At 44.2% G+C, this 23,288-nt stretch overlaps 1 protein-coding gene across 1 annotated transcript in view; it reads left to right on the top strand.

Moving 5' to 3' along the window:
* Positions 1-23,288, top strand: part of ndst2a (N-deacetylase/N-sulfotransferase (heparan glucosaminyl) 2a) — an 84,419-nt gene that overhangs the window by 45,075 nt on the left and 16,056 nt on the right. The window contains exon 5 of the mRNA XM_067972472.1: positions 291-419. Coding sequence (XP_067828573.1) covers positions 291-419 — 129 coding nt within the window. The remainder of the gene's footprint in view (positions 1-290; positions 420-23,288) is intronic.

Below are 23,288 nucleotides of genomic sequence, written 5' to 3'. Positions count from 1 at the left end.
GATCTTACATTAAGTTTCAAGTAACCTGTATTCCAGCGATGTGGAATTCCCGATTAAGCACTTGCACTTAAAACTGTTTCAACTCTCTGGATTCCATTACTGAAAATGTGTTATAAGTTTAGTGCTGTGTAATGGACAATCTGCCAGAACAAATTCCTGTGTACAGAAACTAATCTAAATTGATTGCCTTGACAAAAGCCTCGGTACCCTTGTTTAAAAATTTAAATTAGAAGGATTTGGCATGCCCTACACTTAATCTTTTCTCTCTTTTCCCCCTTCGTATCATCCAGGTTCTGCCTCGCCAAACTTGTGGGTTGTTCACACACACTATCTTTTATAATGAATATCCAGGAGGATCCAAGGAGTTGGACAAAAGTATTCGGGGTGGAGAGCTCTTTCTTACAGTGCTGCTTAATCCGGTAAGTGAGATTTAAAGCAGACTTAAATATTTGGTTGAGAGGTAACCTCACTATTCAAGGAATATGGGACAGTGCATTTTCACTAGTCTCCTGCTGAAAACGGACTAATAAGAGCACCCGGTCACTTTAATAGCGTTGGCTTCCGCCTGTGATTTTTGCACTGGCACAAATAGAGAGCAAAGGACAGAACATCTCTCTCACACTGAAGTAAACCCGTCAATCACAGGTACGGGCGGAGCTTGGCTGAAATCCCTGCTCACAGCACATTCCCCACAGAAGCTCAGCCAAAGTCTCTGCGGACAGAATTCAAAGCAATGCAAATGCCCTGGTCCGAATGAGCTCCAAAGGTCATTGCTATTGTATGATCATACCCAACGTATTCTAACACCTAGCTTTTCAGAGCCATTGGTTCGTATAAGACTTGCATTTCTGTAGCGCCTTTCACGACCTCAGGACTTCCCAAAGCACTTTACAGCCAATGGAGTACTTTTGAAGTGTAGTCACTGTTGTAATGTAGGAAACGCAGCAGCCAATTTGCGCACAGCAAGCTCCCACAAACAGCAATGAGATAATGACCAGATAATCGGATGTTTTTTTAGTGATGTTGGTTGAGGGATAAATATTAGCCAGGGTGAACTCCCCTGCTCTTCTTCGAAATGGTGCCATGGGATCTATTACACCCACCTGAGAGGGCAGTCGGGGTCTCGGTTTAACGGCTCATCCGAAAGACGGTACCTCCGACAGTGCAGCACTCCCTCAGTACTGCACTGAGGTGTCAGCCTGCAATATGCACTCAAGTCTATGGAGTGAGGCTTGAACCCACAACCTTCTGACTCAGGGGAGAGTGATACCCACTGATCCATGGCTGTATAGTTGGAATCAGCATTACCAGCAGGTGTTCCTGAGATATCTAAAATTGTCTTTAATCTGCAGCCAAGAGCAATAATGTGGATTCTCTCAGTGCAAGTCGGCAGCAATAAATTTAAAGTGGTACACTCACAAGTCTTAATGATGAGAATGTACAGTAAAAAGATTCCTATGACATTGAACAGGACAGATTTATGCTCTATCGTAGAAGCATAATCCCTTTTAAAATCAAAGGATTAGCCCCTCTGTTAAAGTAACGGAGAGAGAAGTGTCACATGGAAGCATTAAGGGGGTGACATTGGACATGGCGGAGACACAAAAATAAAGTGTAAGAATTGCACAGAGGAAGTGAAACTCAATGTTCAAAGAAACCTTGTCTCGACAGATATATATTAAAAAAAAGTACCATCTGCTCTTAAATCACGATGAAAAGTGTGTCTACTATTTTGAGACATCTCCGGTCACTAGCTCTCCTGTCAATGAGAGACACATTGTGAGTCGTGTCCTGTCACCATTAATTGTAGTAGTGTGCATTGCTGGCATCGTGCAGCTGACTCACTCCCCATTCCAGCAGCTCTGACAGAAAGAAATGTCCATCACTATCTTTCTGCAGACTATCCACCAGCCTGTATCGAATAGCAGGAGTGCACAGGGGAGCGGGGGTGTTTGTGCGGTGAGATGGATTTGAGGATAAACAGGTTGATTAAGGGGCTTGCGGTGCACAGCCTCGCGCTTTTCTCAAGCTGCTTGTACTCAGTTACAGGTGTTCCGTTGCGCCTATTGTTGGTTAAGGGAGAGTGTACGTGAGAGAGAGGGCAGTGTGAAGCACTCTGCATTCTGGAACTCATAAATCGTCACTGGTGAATACATTCATCTATGTACACTTCAATATGCTGTACTCAGTTGACGAGAGTGAGTTGGGAATAAAACATATACAGTGTGAGGAATTGCTGCATCTCAGCATTAGAAAGTCGATGTGACACTTTATTGAAAAATAAGCTTAAAATGCTGGATGCTTCTGATTCGCAGCCTAAAACTGACGCATTCCAATCTGCAAAGTTCCCTGATCAAACAACAATTAAACTGATTGACTCAAACTCTGTTCAATTAACTTTTTTCTTTTGTGACTATAAAGAGACACAGCTCCAACATAGAAGAGTAATACATTGTGCATTATATAGCATAACACTTCTGTCCTTATAAAACAGAACATCAAACCAGTTGCTGTGAGCAATGCTTTGGAAAATCCATGAGTATATATAAAGGTTTGAGTGCCGTACACTCCAAAGTATCAAAGTATTAAAAAAAACACAAAGAAAAGTATTAATTTCATGCAATTAGGGTCAAATCGAGATGACTTGTTGGTGAGGGACGTCTACAGATTGACCTGGAGCCAGAAACTTACAAGCAACTGGCAATTTGCAGACTTCTCTCACCAACAGCAATTAACCTGTAATTGGTCTCAATGTTCACAGCAATGAGACTTTTGTGGCTTTAAAGGGCAGGCCAAGTCAGACACAGTTGTACCTTGGCAGCAGAATAATACACGGCACATTACATGACCTAATGCTCCTGTTATTATAAGACAGCTTATCATCCAACTTACTCTGAGCAGCACCACAGGAGATCTGCCAGTGATTTATAATGCGCAGAATGTTCTGGTACTAAATCTGCAAACTTTTTCTTACCACAAGTGTGATGCAACTCACTTGTTTAGTATCGATGAAAAGGGAGCTCTTTTGGCCATTGGTATCTGCAATGAAGGGCTTATCGCCCTAAAGTGCGAACATAAGCCAGCTAAAACTAGCATCTACAACTGTTTTATAAAATTTTGTCTATGCATAAATATATATTAGAAATTGTCCAGTCTATGAAACCTTATTTTCTGTTGTCACACTTTGTCAACATTATGAATTCCTATGTTCATGCTTCGAATGGAAATTGCTTGTGTATACTTGTCATTCCGTAATGGCACCTTTCCGCCAGTGTTGATATTATAGCCTCTCAGTTTTGTATCTCCCAGCTCCTCAGCCTCTACTATAGAGAAACTCTTGCAGCTGCAACCAACTCAATTCCTTCCGTTTTGCCACAGGGCCTATTAAAAATCTGACATCTGTCTGCCCTGTTATAATTCTCCCCTGACCTCTAAACCTGCTTCACCTGAAGACCATACCCAGGCTCCCATCTGAGCACTGCACCTCAGGAAGGATATATTGGCCTTGGAAGGGCGTGCTGCGCAGATTCACCAGAATGATACCGGGGCTAAAAGGGTTAAATTATGAGGACCGGTTGCATGGACTAGACTTGTATTTCCTTGAGTCTGGAAGATTAAAGGGTGATCTAATTGAGGTGCTTAAAATGATTAAAGGATTTGATAGGTGGGAGAGTCTGGAACAAGGGGGCATAATCTTAAAATTAGAGCTAGGCCGTTCAGGGGTGATGTCAGAAAACGCTTCTTCACACAAAGGGTAGTGGAAATCTGGAACTCTCTCCCCCAAAAAGCTGTTGAGGCTGGGGGTCAATTGAAAATGTCAAAACTGAGATTGATAGATTTTTGTTAGGTGAGGGTATTAAGGGTTACGGAACCAAGGCGGGTAGATGGAGTTAAGATACAGATCAGCCGTGATCTAATTGAATGGTGGAACAGGCTTGAGGGGCTGAATGGCCTACTCCTGTTCCTGTTCCCCGCGTTCAATGCCTTGGGAGAATTCCATTTTTTTGAAGATACCAGAAAGTCAGTTCAAAGCAGTCGTCAAATCTGAGGGTTGAAATAATGGATCAGAACTCACTATCGTGCTTTGATGCTGTCCAAATCCCTTGATTATGTACTGCATGAAAAACAGGAAATGTTGGGAATGCACAGCAGGTCAGTCACCATCTAAAAGAAACAGACAAAGGTTAATATTTGTGGTGGAACTTCCCATCAAAACTGACGCAGTGGTGCATTTCCAGCATTTTCTTCCATTTCGGCATTCAAATTTTCTTTTTAATCCTTTGATTATACTAGCGCCTTGTAATCACTCTCAGGTGTCCATAATTCTCTGTATAAAAGCTTCGGTGATAGATTTATTGCCCTCAGCTTCCCAAAGTGTCACAATCAAGATCCCAGTCAAGCAGAGAAAATAGTGATGGTATATCTTGCTGATGGAATATGTAGCCGTTGGCCTGATTCCATATTTTTAGAAGCATTTAGTGTATCCTTTGACATAAATTCTTTCTGTTGGGCGGTCCAGGCTCGGGTAAGTTTGCAGAGGTCTTAAAACATCCCGTGAACATTTGAAGCTTGATTTAGATCAACATGGAGTAATCGTCCCTCTCGCTCTCTTTAATTAATGTGTGTGTTTAAATAAAAGTGGTGAACACTTCAACTAAAGGTAAAGACAATTTTTGCTGCTCAAATGGTTCCAAAGATTGTTTCTGAGAAATGAAAGGTCCGTTATAACACATGCATGACTTTTTTTAAGATGGATAATGCCAGATTTATCACCTTAACTATAATGTTCTCTCCGGAGTAAATTTACATCACAGTTCTGTGGTGTGATCTGAGGTTCAAAAAAAGGATTTGCATTTAAATGCACCTTATCATATAGAATCATAGAAGTTTGCAACATGGAAACAGGCCCTTCGGCCCAACATGTCCATGTCGCCCAGTTTATACCACTAAGCTAGTCCCAATTGCCTGCACTTATAGAACTCTCTCTCTCTCTCAGTGCTTCACGTGGAAAGGATTATTGTGAAATTGAGAAGCGTAGTGCCCGTTTTTTGGATGTAACTCAGGGGCAACGCTGACAAATTTAGCAGTGGGACATCCCCCACCCCCCCATCTACATGCACGTTCGAACCACTGCTAAGTTCATCAGGCCCATTTTTTAGGCGTGCCAAGTGGCCTAAAACAGGCGATATGTCCCCTTGCACATGTTGATTAGGGGCCTGACAGCCATTGAAGGACCCCCCCCCACTGTGTAAAGTTTGTTTCCGATGAGCGGAGCAGATGCCAGGGGCTCGCTCAGGATTAGTCAGTGATCCCCCGTGGGCACCAGCAAAAGGTGAGGTTGTATTTAATTTTAAAATTTAACAGACTACCTTCCAGTCGTCGCGATTCCCCCCGCCCCCCCGCCTCGTTGCCCGGTCCAACCCCCTCCGGGACTTACCTTCAGACCACTGCCGGTAAGGAAGCAGCCCAACATTCGGCAGCTGCAATGTGCGAGCTGCCGGTGCAAGTGTTAACAAGGCCTGAGGCCGAATTTCAGGCTTACCTCGGGCCTCCCTGTTGGGGTGTGCACTGACAGTGTGGCACCGCGTCTGGGCCCGAAAACAGGCCCAGACGAATTTCTACCACTTATATGTTCAAACATGGCAGTGATTTTGCACACATGAAGATCCCACAAACATCAATGAGATAAATGACCATTTAATCACATTTTTTGGTGGCATTGAATGAGGGAGGCATATTGTCCAGGACCTTGAGAAGGCATTTCCACCTTTAACTATCCAGAACAAGCAGGTTGGACCTCAGTTTAACCCAAAGGATAGCTCCCCTGACAATGGAGCACTCCCTCAGTACTACACTGAAGTGTTAGTGTCCTGGCCCAATATTTATCCCTCAACCAACATCACTAAAACAGATTATCTGCTCATTATCACATTGCAAAGTGACTACACTTCAAAAGTACTTAATTGACTGTAAAGTGCTTTGGAACGTCCTGAGGTCGTGAAAGGCGCTATATAAATGCAAGTTCTTTCTTTTCTTTTTACAGAAGACGGAAGCTTTCCTTTGAAGTCTGCCTCTGCCAACCAGACTTTTGAGATAAACAAAATATACCTTTACCATTGGAGCCCCTGTTATATCCCACGCTCCATCTGTCTCCACAAATCTCTAAAGCTTCTGTTGGCTGCGGTTAGAGAATTTGTTCTTTCCTCTGCTTTAAAATAAATTTTGCAGCAGAAGATTCTGCCAAATTTGATGTGAAATCTGTCATTGATTCCTACAGGGCAAGTTTCCCAGATGTTGAAGGAACTGCCCAGCAGTTTCAGAGAGTAGAGTCTGGTCGTAACATTAAGCACTTAATTCTAATGCAGTGCAGTGGGATGTGTGCATTCAATCAGAATTGGAAATGTTTGTACCTTTGCGTGCCATCTACTTTACTTTTAAAGTAGCCATACGACACAAGTCCATTTTGTTTATATCTTCCCCCACCCCCCCCATTATGCAAACACTATATGGTAGGTTTGGTGTCCCCTCACTGAAATAGTTTGTTGTGGATTTTTGCATTTTGTTTAAAAAAAATTAAAGACGTTCATTCCCATAGTACCTTATTATATCTCCGAAATGTTTCAAAGTTCTTCACCTAACAGTGAATTACTGTGAAGTGGAGCAAGATGCCACATGCAGCAGTGTGAATGAATTAGCAATTAATCTGGGATTTTTTTTTTTTGGTGGCATTGGTTGAGGGAGGAATGTTGGCCAGGAGACCGGGGAGAACTCGCTGCTCTTCTCCAAAACAGTACCACAGGATATTTAACATCCACCTCAATGGGCAGATGTGACCCGAGCTTAATGTCTCACCTGAAGGATGGCATCTCCGGCAGTGCAGGACTCCCTCAATACTGCACGTACACATCAGCCTGGACCTTGGAGAAGGGCTTACACCCACAATCTTCTGACTCCGAGCCAACAGTGCTGCCAACCGAGCCACACTGGCAGAAACGATGATCAGCCACAATTTTTAAATTTTCCCGCCATCTCCGTTTCAGGAATCTTCAATGGATTCTCACCAATAAATTTGTCAGCATCTTCCTAGAACTCTTCTGAAATTTCAGATGGGTATAGTGCCATTTATTTTTTTTAGTGTCACCTCAGTAACTTTGGAAATTCATGGTTAGGCTGCACTAAATTCAGTGTGCAGGCGAATGGCACAGGGCTTTAAAGCTATTGTTCAATTTTAAGAGGAACTGTAATGCTTTTTTTCCCCCCACTCCCTGATCCAGATGTGCTGGGGCCAAGTGTTAGTGCAAAAACTGCTATTTCATTGGAGATCAGCTGGTTCAGTACAGTCTCGGGATCTGATTTGGAACATTATTGGTCTCTGTGGGGAACTCCATTCAAATCAGGAAATACCTTACTTTGCCAAATTAAGCACAAAAAATTGTTTTAATTGGAATTTAGTTGGCTTCATTTCATCATACTTGTAAATGCTATGTCCTTTGATTGATGTGCCAGTGTGATTTATAGATGGGCTTCACATTCTAATTGGAAGATTTTGATTTACAATTACCAGTTGATACAACAGGTAAACAGTACAAAAATAAATGGACTCATAAATAAACAGCTCCTGTCTTCTGGGTTGACTTTGGACTATACCAGTTTACTTTGGATAATTCTGAATGTTGCTTTCATGCAGTAGTTGTCCCATCTGTCATTGCATGCTGTCCATCTGACATCAAATTAGTCCTTTACAGCCCACGACCTTTCCTGAAGCAGTTCTGTTAACTCCTTGGTTTTATGTCTTGTCAAATTGATTCTTAAGCCTTGACGTCTATGGCAACCTTGGGTTATAAATGAGTCGGGGACATTTCCTAGAAATGAGTGGGGCTCATTTCTAGGAAACAAAGCCACTCAGGCTTTCAACTCTTATGCTGTCAGTTTGTGCAATCCTGGATGCCTGGAGGACTGTGAATGCACATTGATGTAATTAGAGGGCAGATGTGCGATTTTGCAATCGTATGTAACTTGTAGTTTCTCAGTTAGAAAAAGCTTGCATTTATATCTGGCTCAATCATTTGTCTCAGACACGTTCCAAAGCATTTCACGTACAATCAAATATGTTTGTTCGCCAGTTACTGTTGTTATGTTGGTGACCATGGCAGCCGTTTTGAATCCTTGGGTTGGAGAGGAATTTTCCAGATTTTTTTCCCCCTAATTGGCCTGGGCTTTAATCTGTTTCGTCACCTCTTTCAGGAGATTACATGGGTGGGGTGGGGAGTGTCTGTCTTGTGATGCATAAGGGATTGCAACTCTGGGGGGTGGGGGGTGTCTTTTCTCATCCGTTATTTTTGTACGTTCATATCCCACGAACCAATGTTTAGAGACCCACACGGAAAATAGCCAGAAGTCACCAGGGAAAGTTTATGGTTTTGTTACAAGGAAAACCAATGGCTCACAGACAGGTAGAACGAATGGATCACCGAGAATACAGATTCATAAAGATAGATTCATTGGCTCTCCCTCCTTCACTTGAGTTCGGATAGACTGGTATCACCTAAACTCAATTGCTCACCATCTCTGCATTTCTTCCAGTTGTTCTGATTTAGCCTGCTTCCTGTTAACGGCTACAGAACAAGAACAGAATACACTGCTGTAAGTGTACAAAACACATGCGACGGAATAGTGTACAGACTCCACATGGACGATCATGACTTTGCGCCATGGCGGAAAACAAGCTTTAATGAAATGGCTGCCTGTGCTACACCTGGGGTTGCCAACTCTGGCTGGATGTAATCCTGGAGGTTTCATTACATGACCTCCTCGCTCCGACTGCCCCGCCCCTCACATCTCCTCCCCCCACCTCCCCCCCAATTGATCGCCCAACATGTTCATTCTCATGGGGCAACACTTGCCCCTGCCAATTGGAAAGCGAGAAGTCTCTTCATTACCCAATTGACTGTCAGTCAAACAGCCTTTTCTTTCCCATCACCAACATATTTATAACTAATAAACAAAAGTGTTGAAAGAATTTTATTTTTTTGTTGCCCCCTGTGATTTTTCTCCCGGGTGTTTGCTCGCAGCAGTGTCCTGGAGATTAATCTTCAATTCCTGGAGACTCCAGGACAATCCTGGAGGGCTGGCAAGCTCGCCTGATTTTCGGGCCGGGTGTATAACAGGCGGGCAATCTGTTATTGCCTGTTTTCCCCCACCGCGAAAGTTAAAATCATCCTTTATGCCTTGGCAAAATCCACAAGCTTACTTTTCTTAGCATTAGTTGTACTTTGTAATATAATGGCCCCACCATTTGGGTTGTCGTATATGCCAATATTTGAAATACCTTACACTGTCTAGGGTGTTGTTAGAGCAAATAAGGAGAAACTGTTTCCATTGGCGGGAGGGTCGGTAACCAGAGGACACAGATTTAAGATAATTGGCAAAAAAACCCAGAGTGGGAGATGAGTAATCTTTTTACTCAGCCAGTTATGATGATCTGGAATACATTGTCTGATGGGGTGGTGGAAACAGATTCAATAGTAACATACTTTGGCCAGGACACTGGGAGAACTCCCAGCTCCTCTTCGAGTAGAGCCATGGAATCTTTCCAACCTTGCGGGCTAGAGCCTTGGCACGTGCCAGTAATGTTAATATAATAATAAAACAAGAATGATTTCACTTCAGACCACTCCAATAACTTTTTCAAAATGATTAATCGCCAGGCAGCCATCTCAGTGACATAATAACTTTGGAAAATGAGAATGCTTGGGCCATTCCAAGTGCCTTGTTTCTGAGATGTGGTGAATCACCTCAGTAACTTGAATGGGAATGAAGAACACGTTCGAATTTGTGCTAGAAGTTGACATCTGATTGCCTCTCGCAATCCTCGAGCTTTGTTCCAAAACAGGCGCAGTACAGATTGAGCTAAAGTTTTGACTTAAATATGTTTTTTTTAAAATCCCATCTGTTTCTTGGATCTTCAGAAAGTTGAAGTCATTCTGCACATTTTTGTGCTTTAAACATTGACTCGTGACTTCAGTAAAGTAGGCTCCAATGGAGCTTTCCAAACATATACAATACTTGACACTTGAGTGTGGACAATAAGAGAGAACGGGGACTTGTTGTTTCTGTGCATGAGACTACGAACCAAGACCTAAGTCAGCTGTAATGTGTGTTACAGATCCCTGTCCCAGTCTCAAAACTAGGATCCAATCGGACAGAATTTCCTATTGCAAGTGAGACTGAAGATGCATTTACATTACAGCTTTATAACACCAACAGCTTGCGTTCATATAGTGCCTTTAACGTAGAAAAGCTCCCCAAGGTTTAGGGTTGGTGCAAAGCGTTTTCTGTATGGTTTGGGTCTGAGGTTTGGGGCCAGTCATATGCCCCTCTCAGGTGGCTGTAAAAGAAGAGCAGGGGAGTTCTCCCTGTGTCCTGGCCAACATTTATCCCTCAAACAACACCTATAAACAGATGATCTAGTCATTTATAATGGCCTTGGAGGGAGTGCAGCGTAGGTTTACTAGAATGATACCCGGACTTCAAGGGTTAAGTTACGAGGAGAGATTACACAAATTGGGGTTGTATTCTCTTGAGTTTCGAAGGTTATGGGGTGATCTGATCGAAGTTTATAAGATATTAAGGGGAACGGATAGGGTGGATAGAGAGAAACTATTTCCGCTGATTGGGGAATTCTAGGACTAGGGGACACAGTCTAAAAATTAGGGCCAGACCTTTCAGGAGTGAGATTGGAAAACATTTCTGCACACAAAGGGTAGTAGAAGTTTGGAACTCGCTTCCGCAAACAGCAATTGATGCTAGCTCAATTGTTAAATTTAAATCTGAGATAGATAGCTTTTTTGCCAACCAAAGGTATTAAGGGATATGGGCCAAAGGAGTTAGATCATAGATCAGCCATGATCTTATCAAATGGCGGAGCGGGCTAGAGGGGCTGAATGGCCTACTCCTGTTCCTATGTTATCTCATTGCTGTTTGTGGGATTTTACTGTGTGCAAATTAGCTGCCGCTTTCCCTACACATTACTACACTTCAAAAAAAAAAGTACTTAATTGGCTGTAGAGGGCTTTGGGATGTCCCGAGGTAGTGAAAGGTGCTGTATAATTGCAAGTTCCTCCTTTCAGCTTGGATCCGGGGCAGGATGGAGTGGGACTTCCTCCTCGGGGGGGGGGGGGGGTGGGATCGGAGGAGTGGGTCTCGCACCGTTTTTCTGTGGTATTGGGTCAGGCTCTGAATCTAGATTTACGCAGCCTTTGTGCTGTAACTGTAATGTCAATGCAAAGTGGGTTCGCTTCATCTACTGCGGCAGTTGTGTAAAATACAGCAAACCTCACTTCTATTTCTAGTTAAAAGGAGCGAATATTGCATTTCAGATCAGTTCTGACTTCAAGGAATCTCATATCTCTGTCTGTAGCAGCTTATAATTAAAGGGCAAGGGGTCTATTTTCAATGAAAAGTATTACCTCCACCACCAAAAAGATCTAGTAACATAAAAAAAAAACAAGTATGGAAGCTAGATAAACACATGAGGGGGAAAGGAATAGAAGGTTATGCTGATAGGGTGAGATGAAGAGAGGTGGGAGGAGGCTCGTGTGGAGCATAAACACCGGCATGGACCAGTTGGGCCGAATGGCCTGTTTCTGTGCAGTACATTCCATGTAATTCTATAATACTTAGATATTTAAGTTAAATAGTTTCCTCCCCCTCCAGAGAAACCTGCCATTTTGGGTCTTCCCTCTCGCTAGGAATCCACTCAACTAACATCATCTATGGATCCTAAGAACCTGTTTAGACAGTCGCACAGATACACACCTTTTCCCATCCAGTATGTAATTTGGAGCCATCCAAGCCTCAGCCCAAAAACTTCAGTACGACTGAGAGTACAGGGCAGTTCCAAAATACCCTCCTCTCCACTGCTCTCCCCACACTTACCTCTACAGTTTCATTGAAGGAGAATGTAAGAGTCATTGAACTCACAAGACAATGTACAGATCCTGCTCATCAAGCAGGACCACAGCCCTCGTTAATGAGCGCTGATAGTTGATTTTTCCCAGTAATCTTGGCAGAGTTGACTTATGTTCTCATTTTGCCGTGTGACCGTATTATGTGACTTTCAGGGTTAGAAGCAAGAATAGCGATGTTGCAGCTTCGATGCAGAGTTGAGTGTGCCTGGTAGAGCAGATTGGTGGACAGTAGAAAGAGCAGTGGATAAATGATCCTGTATTATGGGGTTGCACAGTAATTAAACAAAGGGTATCATCCTTATTTATCCAAAGTTTAATAAACTCACTTGTGTTTGGCTCTAATATTTCAGTGATGATGTCATCAAGCCAAATTCTCAAAATGGAGATTGGAGAGCGAGGCCAATTGGTTGAGTTCTCCTGCGTTTTGATTGGTCATTTGTGTAATTTGGTGACAGCGGTTATATCAGCTGACTATCTTCTAGAGTTCTGATTGGCTTCCTGTAATATAATTGGATATTAATAAATAAACAAAGGCGTCTGTGTATTGATCGGTAATTAATGATTGTGCTTTTTCTCTCCCCAAGTTCACTGTTAAAATCTCTGGAGTACAGAGCTAAATTGTTGTTAAGTTGAGTTTAGATTTAGAAAGACAATTTCATCAACAGTGGTCAAATACTTCATGCAGAGCTGGGTGAAGGAAAGTTAGTTGGTCAGAGTAACTTCGCTGGGAGCTTTATAGTACTTTGTCGGCCAGTTTTAATGGTGTTTTCTATATTGCATTCCTCCATCTCCACCATCTTTGAAGTCGCGGCTACTGCCTTCCCTCTCCACACTGTATCATTTGGTTGGGAGAGAAGGACAGAGTGCCTCCCTTAAGGTGGAGCACTCTATCTGATGTGTTCCATCGGAAGGCAAGGGTGCTTGGTTTCAAGCTCGAGCTGTCTGTTTGGGAGTCCAAAGATCTGCCACCAGAGCTAGTATAAACACCAGTCCGTCACAGAAAAGGTTCCATTGAATCCATGGCTTCTGTAGGTGTAAACCTCCTCCGGCCCTAAAGCCCTCCAAGATCGCTGCTCTCCTCCAATTCTGGCCTCTTGCACATCCCCGATTTTAATCGCACCACCGTTGACGGCCGTGCCTTCAGCTGTCTAGGCCCTAAGCTCTGGAATTCCCTCCCTAAATCTCTCTCCCTCTCCCTCCTCCTTTCAGATGCTCCTTAGACCTATCTCTTTGACCAAGCTTTGGTCACCTGTCCTAATATCTCCTTATGTGGCTCGGTGTCAAATTTTGTCTGATAACGCTGCAGTGAAGCACTTTGGGATGTTTTTACTCCGTTAAAGGCGCTATATAAATGCAAGTTGTTGTTGTAAAGTTGATCAACTCTGTTTTAAGTTTGGGAGCTGCCTGAGGTGCCGTTTTCTTCAAGCAGTTGGAGACCCCTAATTTTCCCAAATGCAACCACCAATTACCCCTGTCGATCCAGTAAATATCCCACTTCAGGTCAGTCCTCTTTTGCAGTCACGTCCATTCTGAGGTAAATATTATAATGCAGATTGGACTGAGGTCAGTTGGAAAGTTGTCCAGATCTGCCCAGCTGCCTTCCCTCCTCACCATTTTGCTAAGAAACCAAAATGTTTTTGTGTGTGCAAATTCTGAATGTGCAAGGAAGTAACACTGCCTGAGGAACTGCTCTCCTGAGATCCAGTAGGGGTTATGAGTCAGCCCATGTTAATTCACATATTGAGCTGGATTATGTTGTGAATGGAGTTTAATTTCTCCCTTTTGAGACGAGTTAATGAGATGATTTCTTTTGTTCATTTCCGGAATACATGTGCTCCACTGAAGTTTGCGCCTGAGTTAATATTTAAACAGACTCCTTCGAAATCTGTTCCATGAATAGGTCGGATTTCTCTCCTATTGCAAAGCAAACAACTTTGCACAGATCTCTTTTGCAGCAACAAGAAAAGAAAAGTAAATTGAACCAAGGTTTGTGTGCTATTCATTGGAAACTGCCAAAGGGGCCTGTTTTGCATTGACAATACACAATTCTTCCCAACATAAAGACATCTCTGTGAATGAAATGAGCTTTGTTCCTACCTTAAAATATAGGAAACTGACTGACTGACCCCTTTAAGGTCTTTGAAAAACACTAAGCATTGTTTGCATATGTTATGTGACAAACAGCACTGTTCAAATATTAAGTGGTATTTGCAGGTCAGGTATTGGAGATGAGGTAACCCCAGTCAAGTGGAAGAGGTTAACTGTACCATTTACGTCCAGGAATGGACAGCCATGTAGTCACTGGTTTCTTTCAAAATTATTTTTCTCCGTCCATTTGTATCCGTGATATTGGGTTCCCTTTCCCAGTTCCCCATCTCCACCCAACACAAACTCATCCTGAACTCCACCCGTCGCATCCTGCCCTGTTCCCCAATCACCCCCCCGTCCTCATCAACCTCCGCTCTTCAGGGTCGTTGCCCTTGCTCACAAACCCCTGCACAGCCTTAGGTCACCCGATCTCTGCAACCTCCTCCCACCCTACATCCAGGCCGGCCTCCCACCTTCCACCCTCCCTAAACTGGAGTTCATCCAAAACTCTGCTGCCCGTATCCTAACTGGCACAAAGTCCTGTTCACCTATCACCCCGTGTACATTGGCTCCCGGTACAGCAACGCCTCGATTTTAACATTCTGTTAAAATGTTTTCAAATCCCTCCATGGCCTCGCCCCTCCCTATCTCCGGCCCTACAACCCTCCGAGATCTCTGCGTTCCTCCAATTCTGTATTGCGCGTCCTCTATTTTCATCGCTCCACCATTGGCGGCCATGCCATCAGCTTAGGTTTAGGGAGGGAATTCCAGACCTTAGGGCCCAGGCAGCTGAAGGCATGGCTGCCAATGGTGGAGCGATGAAAGTCTGGTCTATTATGCAACCCTCTCTCCCTGTCCCTCCACTCCACCATTGCTGGCTGTGCCTTCAGCCATCGAGCCTCATCTCTCGGGAATTTCTCCCTTATGTCCCTTCACAACCTACCTTATTTTTTTATATATGTGGATATAAAATTTATTCCCTTGTATGTGGGAGAACACCCAAACCAGACCCACATCACAAGGTACTGGTGGATTAAAAACAAATAAGGCAGCCGTGTGCTTGTTTCCACCATCACAGAGTGCTGGATGTCCTCAAGGAATCTGGAGTTTTAACAATATTTAAGAAAGCACTGCTACGACACAGCTCGCCCACCAAAAAAATCTACCGTCCATGATAAACATGCACCAAAACCACCCAGATAAATGGAACCAAACGCTTGCCTCTGCCAACACCTAATAACCAGCACAAGACTTAGAACTAAATGGCACCTAGCGACCTTGCAAGTGTTACATTGACAGCTTCCTGGAAATACAGGTGCGAAATTAAAAACATTTCAGCTGTAAAGTTTGTCGATTTGAAAGCAGTCCTTGGAAGCTCATGTTCGATCTTTTGTCATTGCTTGAAATGCCTGGATCACAAGGGGACACAATGGGGCAGCTGTTTCTCTGAGAGTTCTGAGATTGCACAGTGTGTGGTTTTGCTCCAAGCTAAATGCAGGCAGCAGCGTAATGATGATTTGGTTCCAACTTTGTGCCTCGCTTTACCGTTCCGTCGTTTTATTTTCTGTGCGGAACTCGATGCGCTTTATTGTGTGTGGGGGAAAGAAACCTGACTGCTGTAAAATGAGTATAAAGGAAAAACTGGGGGTGCGGCCGATCCCTTTGCTGCCCATTAGATCAGGAGAGTGCAGGTTGGAGAGCCACAAACGTTGTTTTGTGCTTTGTAGCTCACAGATCCTGTCCGCTGGTCTCTGCTTCTGCCAAGTACTGTTGTACTTTGACTTGCTTCAGATTTCAGCATAAAAGCATAAAGTCAGGAGTGACACAAGCCATTCAGCCCATCGAGGCCACCTGTTTCAGGGTCGGTCGATGACTACTCCATCGCAGACTTTGCTCCCACACCACCTGTCGATCCCTTACTTTAAGTAACACTTAAGTTCCTCCTACCTCCCCTGAAGTAGATCAAGCAGTCCGATTAATACCTCTATAAATCTCAATCCCTTCACTCATCAACAACAATTTGTATTTATATAGCACCTTTAATGTGGTAAAAACACCCCAAGGCGCTTCACAGAAGTGTTATCAGACAAAAAATTGACACCGAGTCACATAAGGAGATATTAGGACAGGTGACTAAAAGCTTGGTCAAAGAGGTAGGTTTTAAGGAGCGTCTTAAAGGAGGAGAGAGAGGCAGAGAGGCTTAAGGAGGGAATTCCAGAGCATAGGGACTAGGCAGCTGAAGGCACGGCCGCCAATGGTGGGGCGATGAAAATTGGGGAGGCGCAAGAGGCCATAATTGGAGGAGCGCAGAGATCTTGAAGGGCTGAAGGAGGCTATGGAGGGATTTGAAAACAGTTCCCAATCCAGCTTGCTTTTAAAGGTGCCAGTTGACCCTGAATCAACTCCCTTCTTTGGGAGTTTGTTCCATATGTCGACTGTACTACAGGGAGGAAAGTTCTTCAAAGTTCAAACGTAGCTGAAGCCTTGTGAATCGTGTACCTATCTCCTCTAACATTAATGCTCGTTGTCCAAGTTGATTTGCTTTCTTACTTCAGCTTTATCCGTACCTTTCATTATTTTAAAGACCTTAATAAAATCTCCCCTCAGTCTTTTCTCCAGAGTTTGGTTGCTTTCTTTATCCTGGTCACTCTTCCCTGAACCCTTTACAATGCACTCATCTGCTTTTATTAGAGTGGAACCTTGATTAATCATAAGAACGGAGCCCTTTATATCTGTATTTAGCATTTGCAGTTGCAGCATTACTTTCTTTGCACTCACATTTATATCTGAACGAGATCATAATTAAATTACAGCCCTTCATTAGTTGATTATTGTAATCTAGATGACGTCCCATTTCAGTATGTGCTTCAGACCAGAACGAACCCTCGTTTTAGCACAGTGAAAGGATATACCGTCTACTCCCCTTAATTCAAAATCAATTAAGTCAAAAAATCTGATCATTCTTTTCTTTTTAAGCACTAAGTTCCTATTTTCCTCTGTTATTTCTGTTGCTTAATTATCATTACTGGATAATTCAATGTTTTTTAGCGCAAAATTGCCTGAAAAGTTGTGCCTGGACTGTAACTTTGCCTCTTGTTCTGTACCTGTGAGGCACAATACTGGCGGAAAAATGGGGTTAAGGGGTATGAAAGGTATTGTGGGATACGATCTCTCCAACACTGTGCCCTTTATCCAGGCACCTCTTAGCTGCTGAGTACAGACCAGCATTGGCAACAAGTCATCCATCGCCGGATGGATCGCAATGGCCTGCCAGTCCTGTGTTCTTAGCTAGTTACGTAGGTGGCAATCAATGACTCTCGGTTCTATTCAGTCTGTTTAGGACTGACCTATCTTTCTTACAGTCTTCACTTTTTTCAATGATGTAAATCACGGTAATAATCTAGCAATACTGGGAAGAGGGAGAGCCTAGCCTGATTACCAGGCCCTGGTGGGCCTATCACAGTTTTGTGCTCCTTGCTTACATTGTAATTGATAGAAAACAAAAAGGCTTAAATCAATTTAATTACTAAGGGACGTCTCCGTGATAAAGGGGTGTCAGATAGAGGACTCTTGCGGATAGACTGGATTGGAGTAGTGTGACTGCAGCCAATGGGAGGGGTTGGAGCACTGGGCTGCTGTGTCACGGAGTGGTAGGGTGAGGGACCTGTCATTCTCCGCACAGTGAGTTTCTCATCTCAGCCTCAATTCGGGGAGGAGCTGGCTGGAGTCTAAGATTTTTCTCCAAGGGACCGGTCAATTCGGAGAGTGAGCCACTGTGACCTTCATCCATGCGCCTCTTAGCTGCTGAGTACAGACCAGCATTGGCAACAAGTCATCTGATGTGTCATGGCAGCTAGAGGTATGATGTGTGACACAGGAAGACCATTGTGGGTTAGGTAGAGAAGAACAATTGGAAAAAAGGGCAGAACCTCTTAGGTACAGACTGTAGGGCCATCCATATTGCCCCAGTGAGGTGAAGTTCATGTTTCACTGGGAGCATTTCCAGTGCAGGTTTTGTCCTTTTCTTTCCAATTGTTCTTTTTATCCTTCTCCAGTTTTCGCTCCCTCCTTTTCTAAAGGCGCTGACTGGTGCTGGGACTCTTACTCCTTGGACTCTGGCCATCCTCTGACATCTCACCCGTTCTTGATGCGTGAGCCCAGTCAGTGAGCGTCATCAGACTATTTAATTGCGGGCGAGGACACTGCACAGGAGTCCTCAGCTGTGGTCACAATGTCGACTTTCTAGCAGCAGTCGCCAAATAGCAATCAAGAGCAGGAATCCTGACTAGTTTCCCCCCCCCCCCCCACCAAAACCCAGGGAGGCTGAGGGCCAATTTTAGTGGCCAGCTCTTACCCCACTTTAGCTCAGGACAAAGCAGGAATCGAACCTACGATTTTCATGATTTGTCCAGATTGGTACCATGCCAGGTATCAACCGCAGAGCCCAGGTTACCCATGAGCAATTCCATAGGAGATCTGCCAGTATATATATATATTTTTTTTTAAAACTTCTTTGAGGTACCCACATAACATTATAAAGATGCAGAATGTCGGAGAACATCATGTCGCAAAACTTCGGAGAGTTGCCACTGCCTGACTTTTCAATATGGCAATAAGATCCCCATTTTTTTTTTAAAAACTGCAATTTTCACATTAGGCATATTGACGTGTGAATAAGTTATTGTGAAAGTGGGAAATAGGGAGGCTTGTTTGTCAGGAGTAAAATTACAGAACGTGGTAGTCCAGTGCAAGAGCTGACGAAACCCCTCCTGGGGTTTATATAATAATGGTTGATATCTGCTAATAGGTACGTGCTTTTGCATAGCTTTAATAACAAATTAATCTTTACGAGGTAAGTATTGCCTCAGGTAACAGAGTAATTGTGCAGGGCATGTCACCATTTAGTGAGGTAGTATCCACAAGGGGGCTTCAGATTGAAAGCGCTGGGGTTTGCACACAGTAAACAGTTTCTGTAGTGGTCTGAAGGTAGTCTCTACGTTGCTGTACCCTGCAGTTTCAATTCCTAACATGAGACTACTTCGGCTAACAGAGCAAGAGAGAGGAATTTCTGACAAATGTGTAAACCCTCATATGTTGGTATAATTCTGGGGTCATAGGTCACTGCTGCAGCCCCTGTATTTAGTCAAAACCTAAAAATATATTTTCACAAGTGTGGTAGTGTAGTGGTTATGGTACAGGACTATCAACCAAGAGGTTCTGTGTTCAAATCCCACCATGGCAAGTTACAAAATTGAATTCAATAAACCTGTTAATTTCTGAGCTGGTACCAGTGCCTGAATGTTGTAAAAGCCCAACTGGTTTACTTTTATTCTTCAGAGAAAGGGAAATGCTGCCTTACCAGTGACGCCCACACCACAAGACCACATTATAGAAAAGGCACACCTTCTTCAAGCCTTTGTGTACTCTCAACAAAGACCGTGGTTACATTTGTGACTCATCTGCTTATATTACAGTTGTCTTTTCTGCACTCTCACAACTTTAACCTTTTGCAGGACTGAGTGGTATGGGGGTGGGTGACGTGTGACGCACTAAACTTTTTTTGCAATGATAACACCATCTTCCTTTGGGTAACTGACACTGTAATTTTAACCTGACTCACCAGGCGGGAATCCCAATGTTAATCTCCACTGACATCTGTAAACAATTTTACAACACCAAGTTATAGTCCAGCAATTTTATTTTAAATTCACAAGCTTTCAGAGGCTTCCTCCTTCCTCAGGTAAATGTTCAGGAGCTCCTCGAAGCCTACGCATTTATACATATAGAACAATACATGGTGTTTGCAGAATGCCCCTGCAACTGCCCGTTGCCAAGGCAATCACCGTGTTCAGACAGAGAGGTGTCACCTGCAGAACCCCCGAATACACATTCAACAAAAAAACAAACAGGAAAAAAAACAGAGAGAGGCAGAAACATCCGGAAGGCAGAGAAAGCCAGCAAATGACCCATTATATTAAAAACAGATAACATTTGTTCGCTGGTGGGGTAACGTGTAGCGTGACATGAACCCAAGATCCCGGTTGAGGCCGTCCTCATGGGTGCGGAACTTGGCTATCAATTTCTGCTCGACGATTTTGCGTTGTCGTGTGTCTCGAATGCCGCCTTGGAGTACGCTTACCCGAAGGTCGGTGGATGAATGTCCATGACTGCTGAAGTGTTCCCCGACTGGGAGGGAACCCTCCTGTTTGGCGATTGTTGCGCGGTGTCCGTGCAATTGATAGCCAAGTTCCGCACCCATGAGGACGGCCTCAACCGGGATCTAGGGTTCATGTCACGCTACACGTTACCCCACCAGCGAACAAATGTTATCTGTTTTTAATATAATGGGTCATTTGCTGGCTTTCTCTGCCTTCCGGATGTTTCTGCCTCTCTCTGTTTTTTTTCCTGTTTGTTTTTTTGTTGAATGTGTATTCGGGGGTTCTGCAGGTGACACCTCTCTGTCTGAACACGGTGATTGCCTTGGCAACAGGCAGTTGCAGGGGCATTCTGTAAACACCATGTATTGTTCTATATGTATAAATGCGTAGGCTTCGAGGAGCTCCTGAACATTTACCTGAGGAAGGAGGAAGCCTCCGAAAGCTTGTGAAGTTAAAATAAAATTGCTGGACTATAACTTGGTGTTGTAAAATTGTTTACAATTGTCAACCCCAGTCCATCACCGGCATCTCCACATCATCCACTGACATCAACAGAGAGTAAAATCGGGGGGAGGAGGGTGTGTAAAACCAGCGTTGTGCCTGATCCTGCCAGCTTCCCAATGGGCAAGCTAGGTTAAAATTGCCCCCATGTCAGTATTTGCAGGGGGTCCCAGGCAGTGTGTCAATATTTGCAGGGGGTCCCAGGCAGTGTGTCAATATTTGCAGGGGGTCCCAGGCAGTGTGTCAATATTTGCAGGGGGTCCCAGGCAGTGTGTCAATATTTGCAGGGGGTCCCAGGCAGTGTGTCAATATTTGCAGGGGGTCTCCAGGGAGTGTGTCAATATTTGCAGGGGGTCCCAGGGAGTGTGTCAATATTTGCAGGGGGTCCCCAGGGAGTGTGTCAATATTTGCAGGGGGTCCCAGGGAGTGTGTCAATATTTGCAGGGGGTCCCAGGGAGTGTGTCAATATTTGCAGGGGCTCCCAGGGAGTGTGTCAGTATTTGCAGGGGGTCCCAGGGAGTGTGTCAATATTTGCAGGGGGTCCCAGGGAGTGTGTCAATATTTGCAGGGGGTCCCCAGGGAGTGTGTCAATATTTGCAGGGGGTCCCAGGCAGTGTGTCAGTATTTGCAGGGGGTCCCCAGGGAGTGTGTCAATATTTGCAGGGGGTCCCGGGGAGTGTGACAATATTTGCAGGGGGTCCCGGGGAGTGTGTCAATATTTGCAGGGGGTCCCAGGCAGTGTGTCAATATTTGCAGGGGGTCCCGGGGAGTGTGTCAATATTTGCAGGGGGTCCCCAGGGAGTGTGTCAATATTTGCAGGGGGTCCCGGGGAGTGTGTCAATATTTGCAGGGGGCCCCAGGCAGTGTGTCAATATTTGCAGGGGGTCCCAGGCAGTGTGTCAATATTTGCAGGGGGTCCCAGGCAGTGTGTCAATATTTGCAGGGGGTCCCAGGGAGTGTGTCAATATTTGCAGGGGGTCCCAGGCAGTGTGTCAATATTTGCAGGGGGTCCCAGGCAGTGTGTCAATATTTGCAGGGGGTCCCAGGCAGTGTGTCAATATTTGCAGGGGGTCCTCACGTGGAAAACCACTGTTTTATCCACGGCCAGTTTTCGATAGTTTGACATTAAAAAAAATGGAAAAGGTTTGCATTTGTATAGCACCTTATCACATCTTGCAGAAACACCCCAAATGCTTCGTAACAAATGACTTTGTAGTGTATCGACTGTTGTTATCTAGTCAAATGCAGCAGTCATTTTGGGCACAGCAAAATCCCACAGGCAGACATGAGATGACCAGTGAGTCTGTCCTTGGTGGTCGATGTTGAGAGTGGGGTAATATTGGGCAGAAACACCCTGCTCTCTGAACAGACAGATGGGACCTCAATTTAATGTCTCTCCCAACAATGCAGCACCCCTTCAGAACTGATCTCAAATGTCAGCCTAGATTACAAAGTGGCACTTAAATCCACAATCTCCTGACGTAGATATGAGGGTTCTTACTGTGGAGAGTAACATCGAGCCAGTAAAAGTGCAAACACGTGCCAGTTACTATAGTTTGACTAGTTTTTGTCCTGCACTTAATAATGGAAACTGTATGTACAACAACAGCAACTTGCATTTATATAGCGCCTGTAACATAGTAAACGTCCCAAGGCGCTTCACAGGAGCGATTATCAAACAAAATTCGACACCGAGCCACATAAGGAGATATTAGGAAAGAGGTAGGTTTTAAGGAGCGTCTTAAAGAAGGAGAGGGAGGGAATTCCAGAGCTAGGTGGCTGAAAGCACGACTGCCTACGGTGGGGGCGAAGGAAATGAGGGATGCGCAAAAGGCCAGAATTGGAGGAGCGCAGAATTCTCGAAGGGTTGTCAGGCTGGAGGAGGTTACAGAGGTAGGGAGGGGCGAGGCCATGGAGGGATTTGGAAACAAGGATGAGAATTGTTATATACTGGATAACGCTGGACCATATCGCAAGGCAGCACAGGGTTGTGGAGTTTATTGGTACCTTTGAGTTCCAAGATGTGTTGCATCCTCGACTGCATTCCAGTCTGTGATATCATGTGTCCAGGTTAGGCTGGCGGGGTTAGTTTTGTTCTATTTTTGGTGTTCGTCTTAGTGGGAGCAAAGTCGGTGACAGAGAGGGCAAAGGAGGGCAGACTCCTGTCACTAAATGACGCGGTTGAGCCTGAAATCCTGCTGTGCCCATGTGGTTTGAGCTGCAGTGAGAGGATGGAATTTATTTTTGCTTCTTGTTACAGGAGAACAGCAGGCCTCGTACGTAATACAGCAATTACACGTCTTGGGAATGGTTCTGTACACTTGTGTAGATTACTGTCAAGATCTGTGATAAAAGCAGGTGGATGGGGAAATGGGTGGATCTCATTACTCTGCAAAATCTTCAATTTGTCCATAACATCCTCAAATATACAGTCTACGCCCGATCATTTGAAGCAGCGTTTTGCACTTCAAACATTAAGCGGTGTAAATAACACAAGCAAAGTGGGAATTTAATGCTAGAAAGTTGAATTATCCCTTAATTAGACTTAATAGTAGACTGCAAAATAAAATGA

Source organism: Heptranchias perlo, chromosome 36 (assembly GCF_035084215.1).
Source record: "Heptranchias perlo isolate sHepPer1 chromosome 36, sHepPer1.hap1, whole genome shotgun sequence".
Lineage (NCBI taxonomy): Eukaryota > Metazoa > Chordata > Chondrichthyes > Hexanchiformes > Hexanchidae > Heptranchias > Heptranchias perlo.
This window is presented reverse-complemented; position numbering and strand designations above follow the sequence as displayed.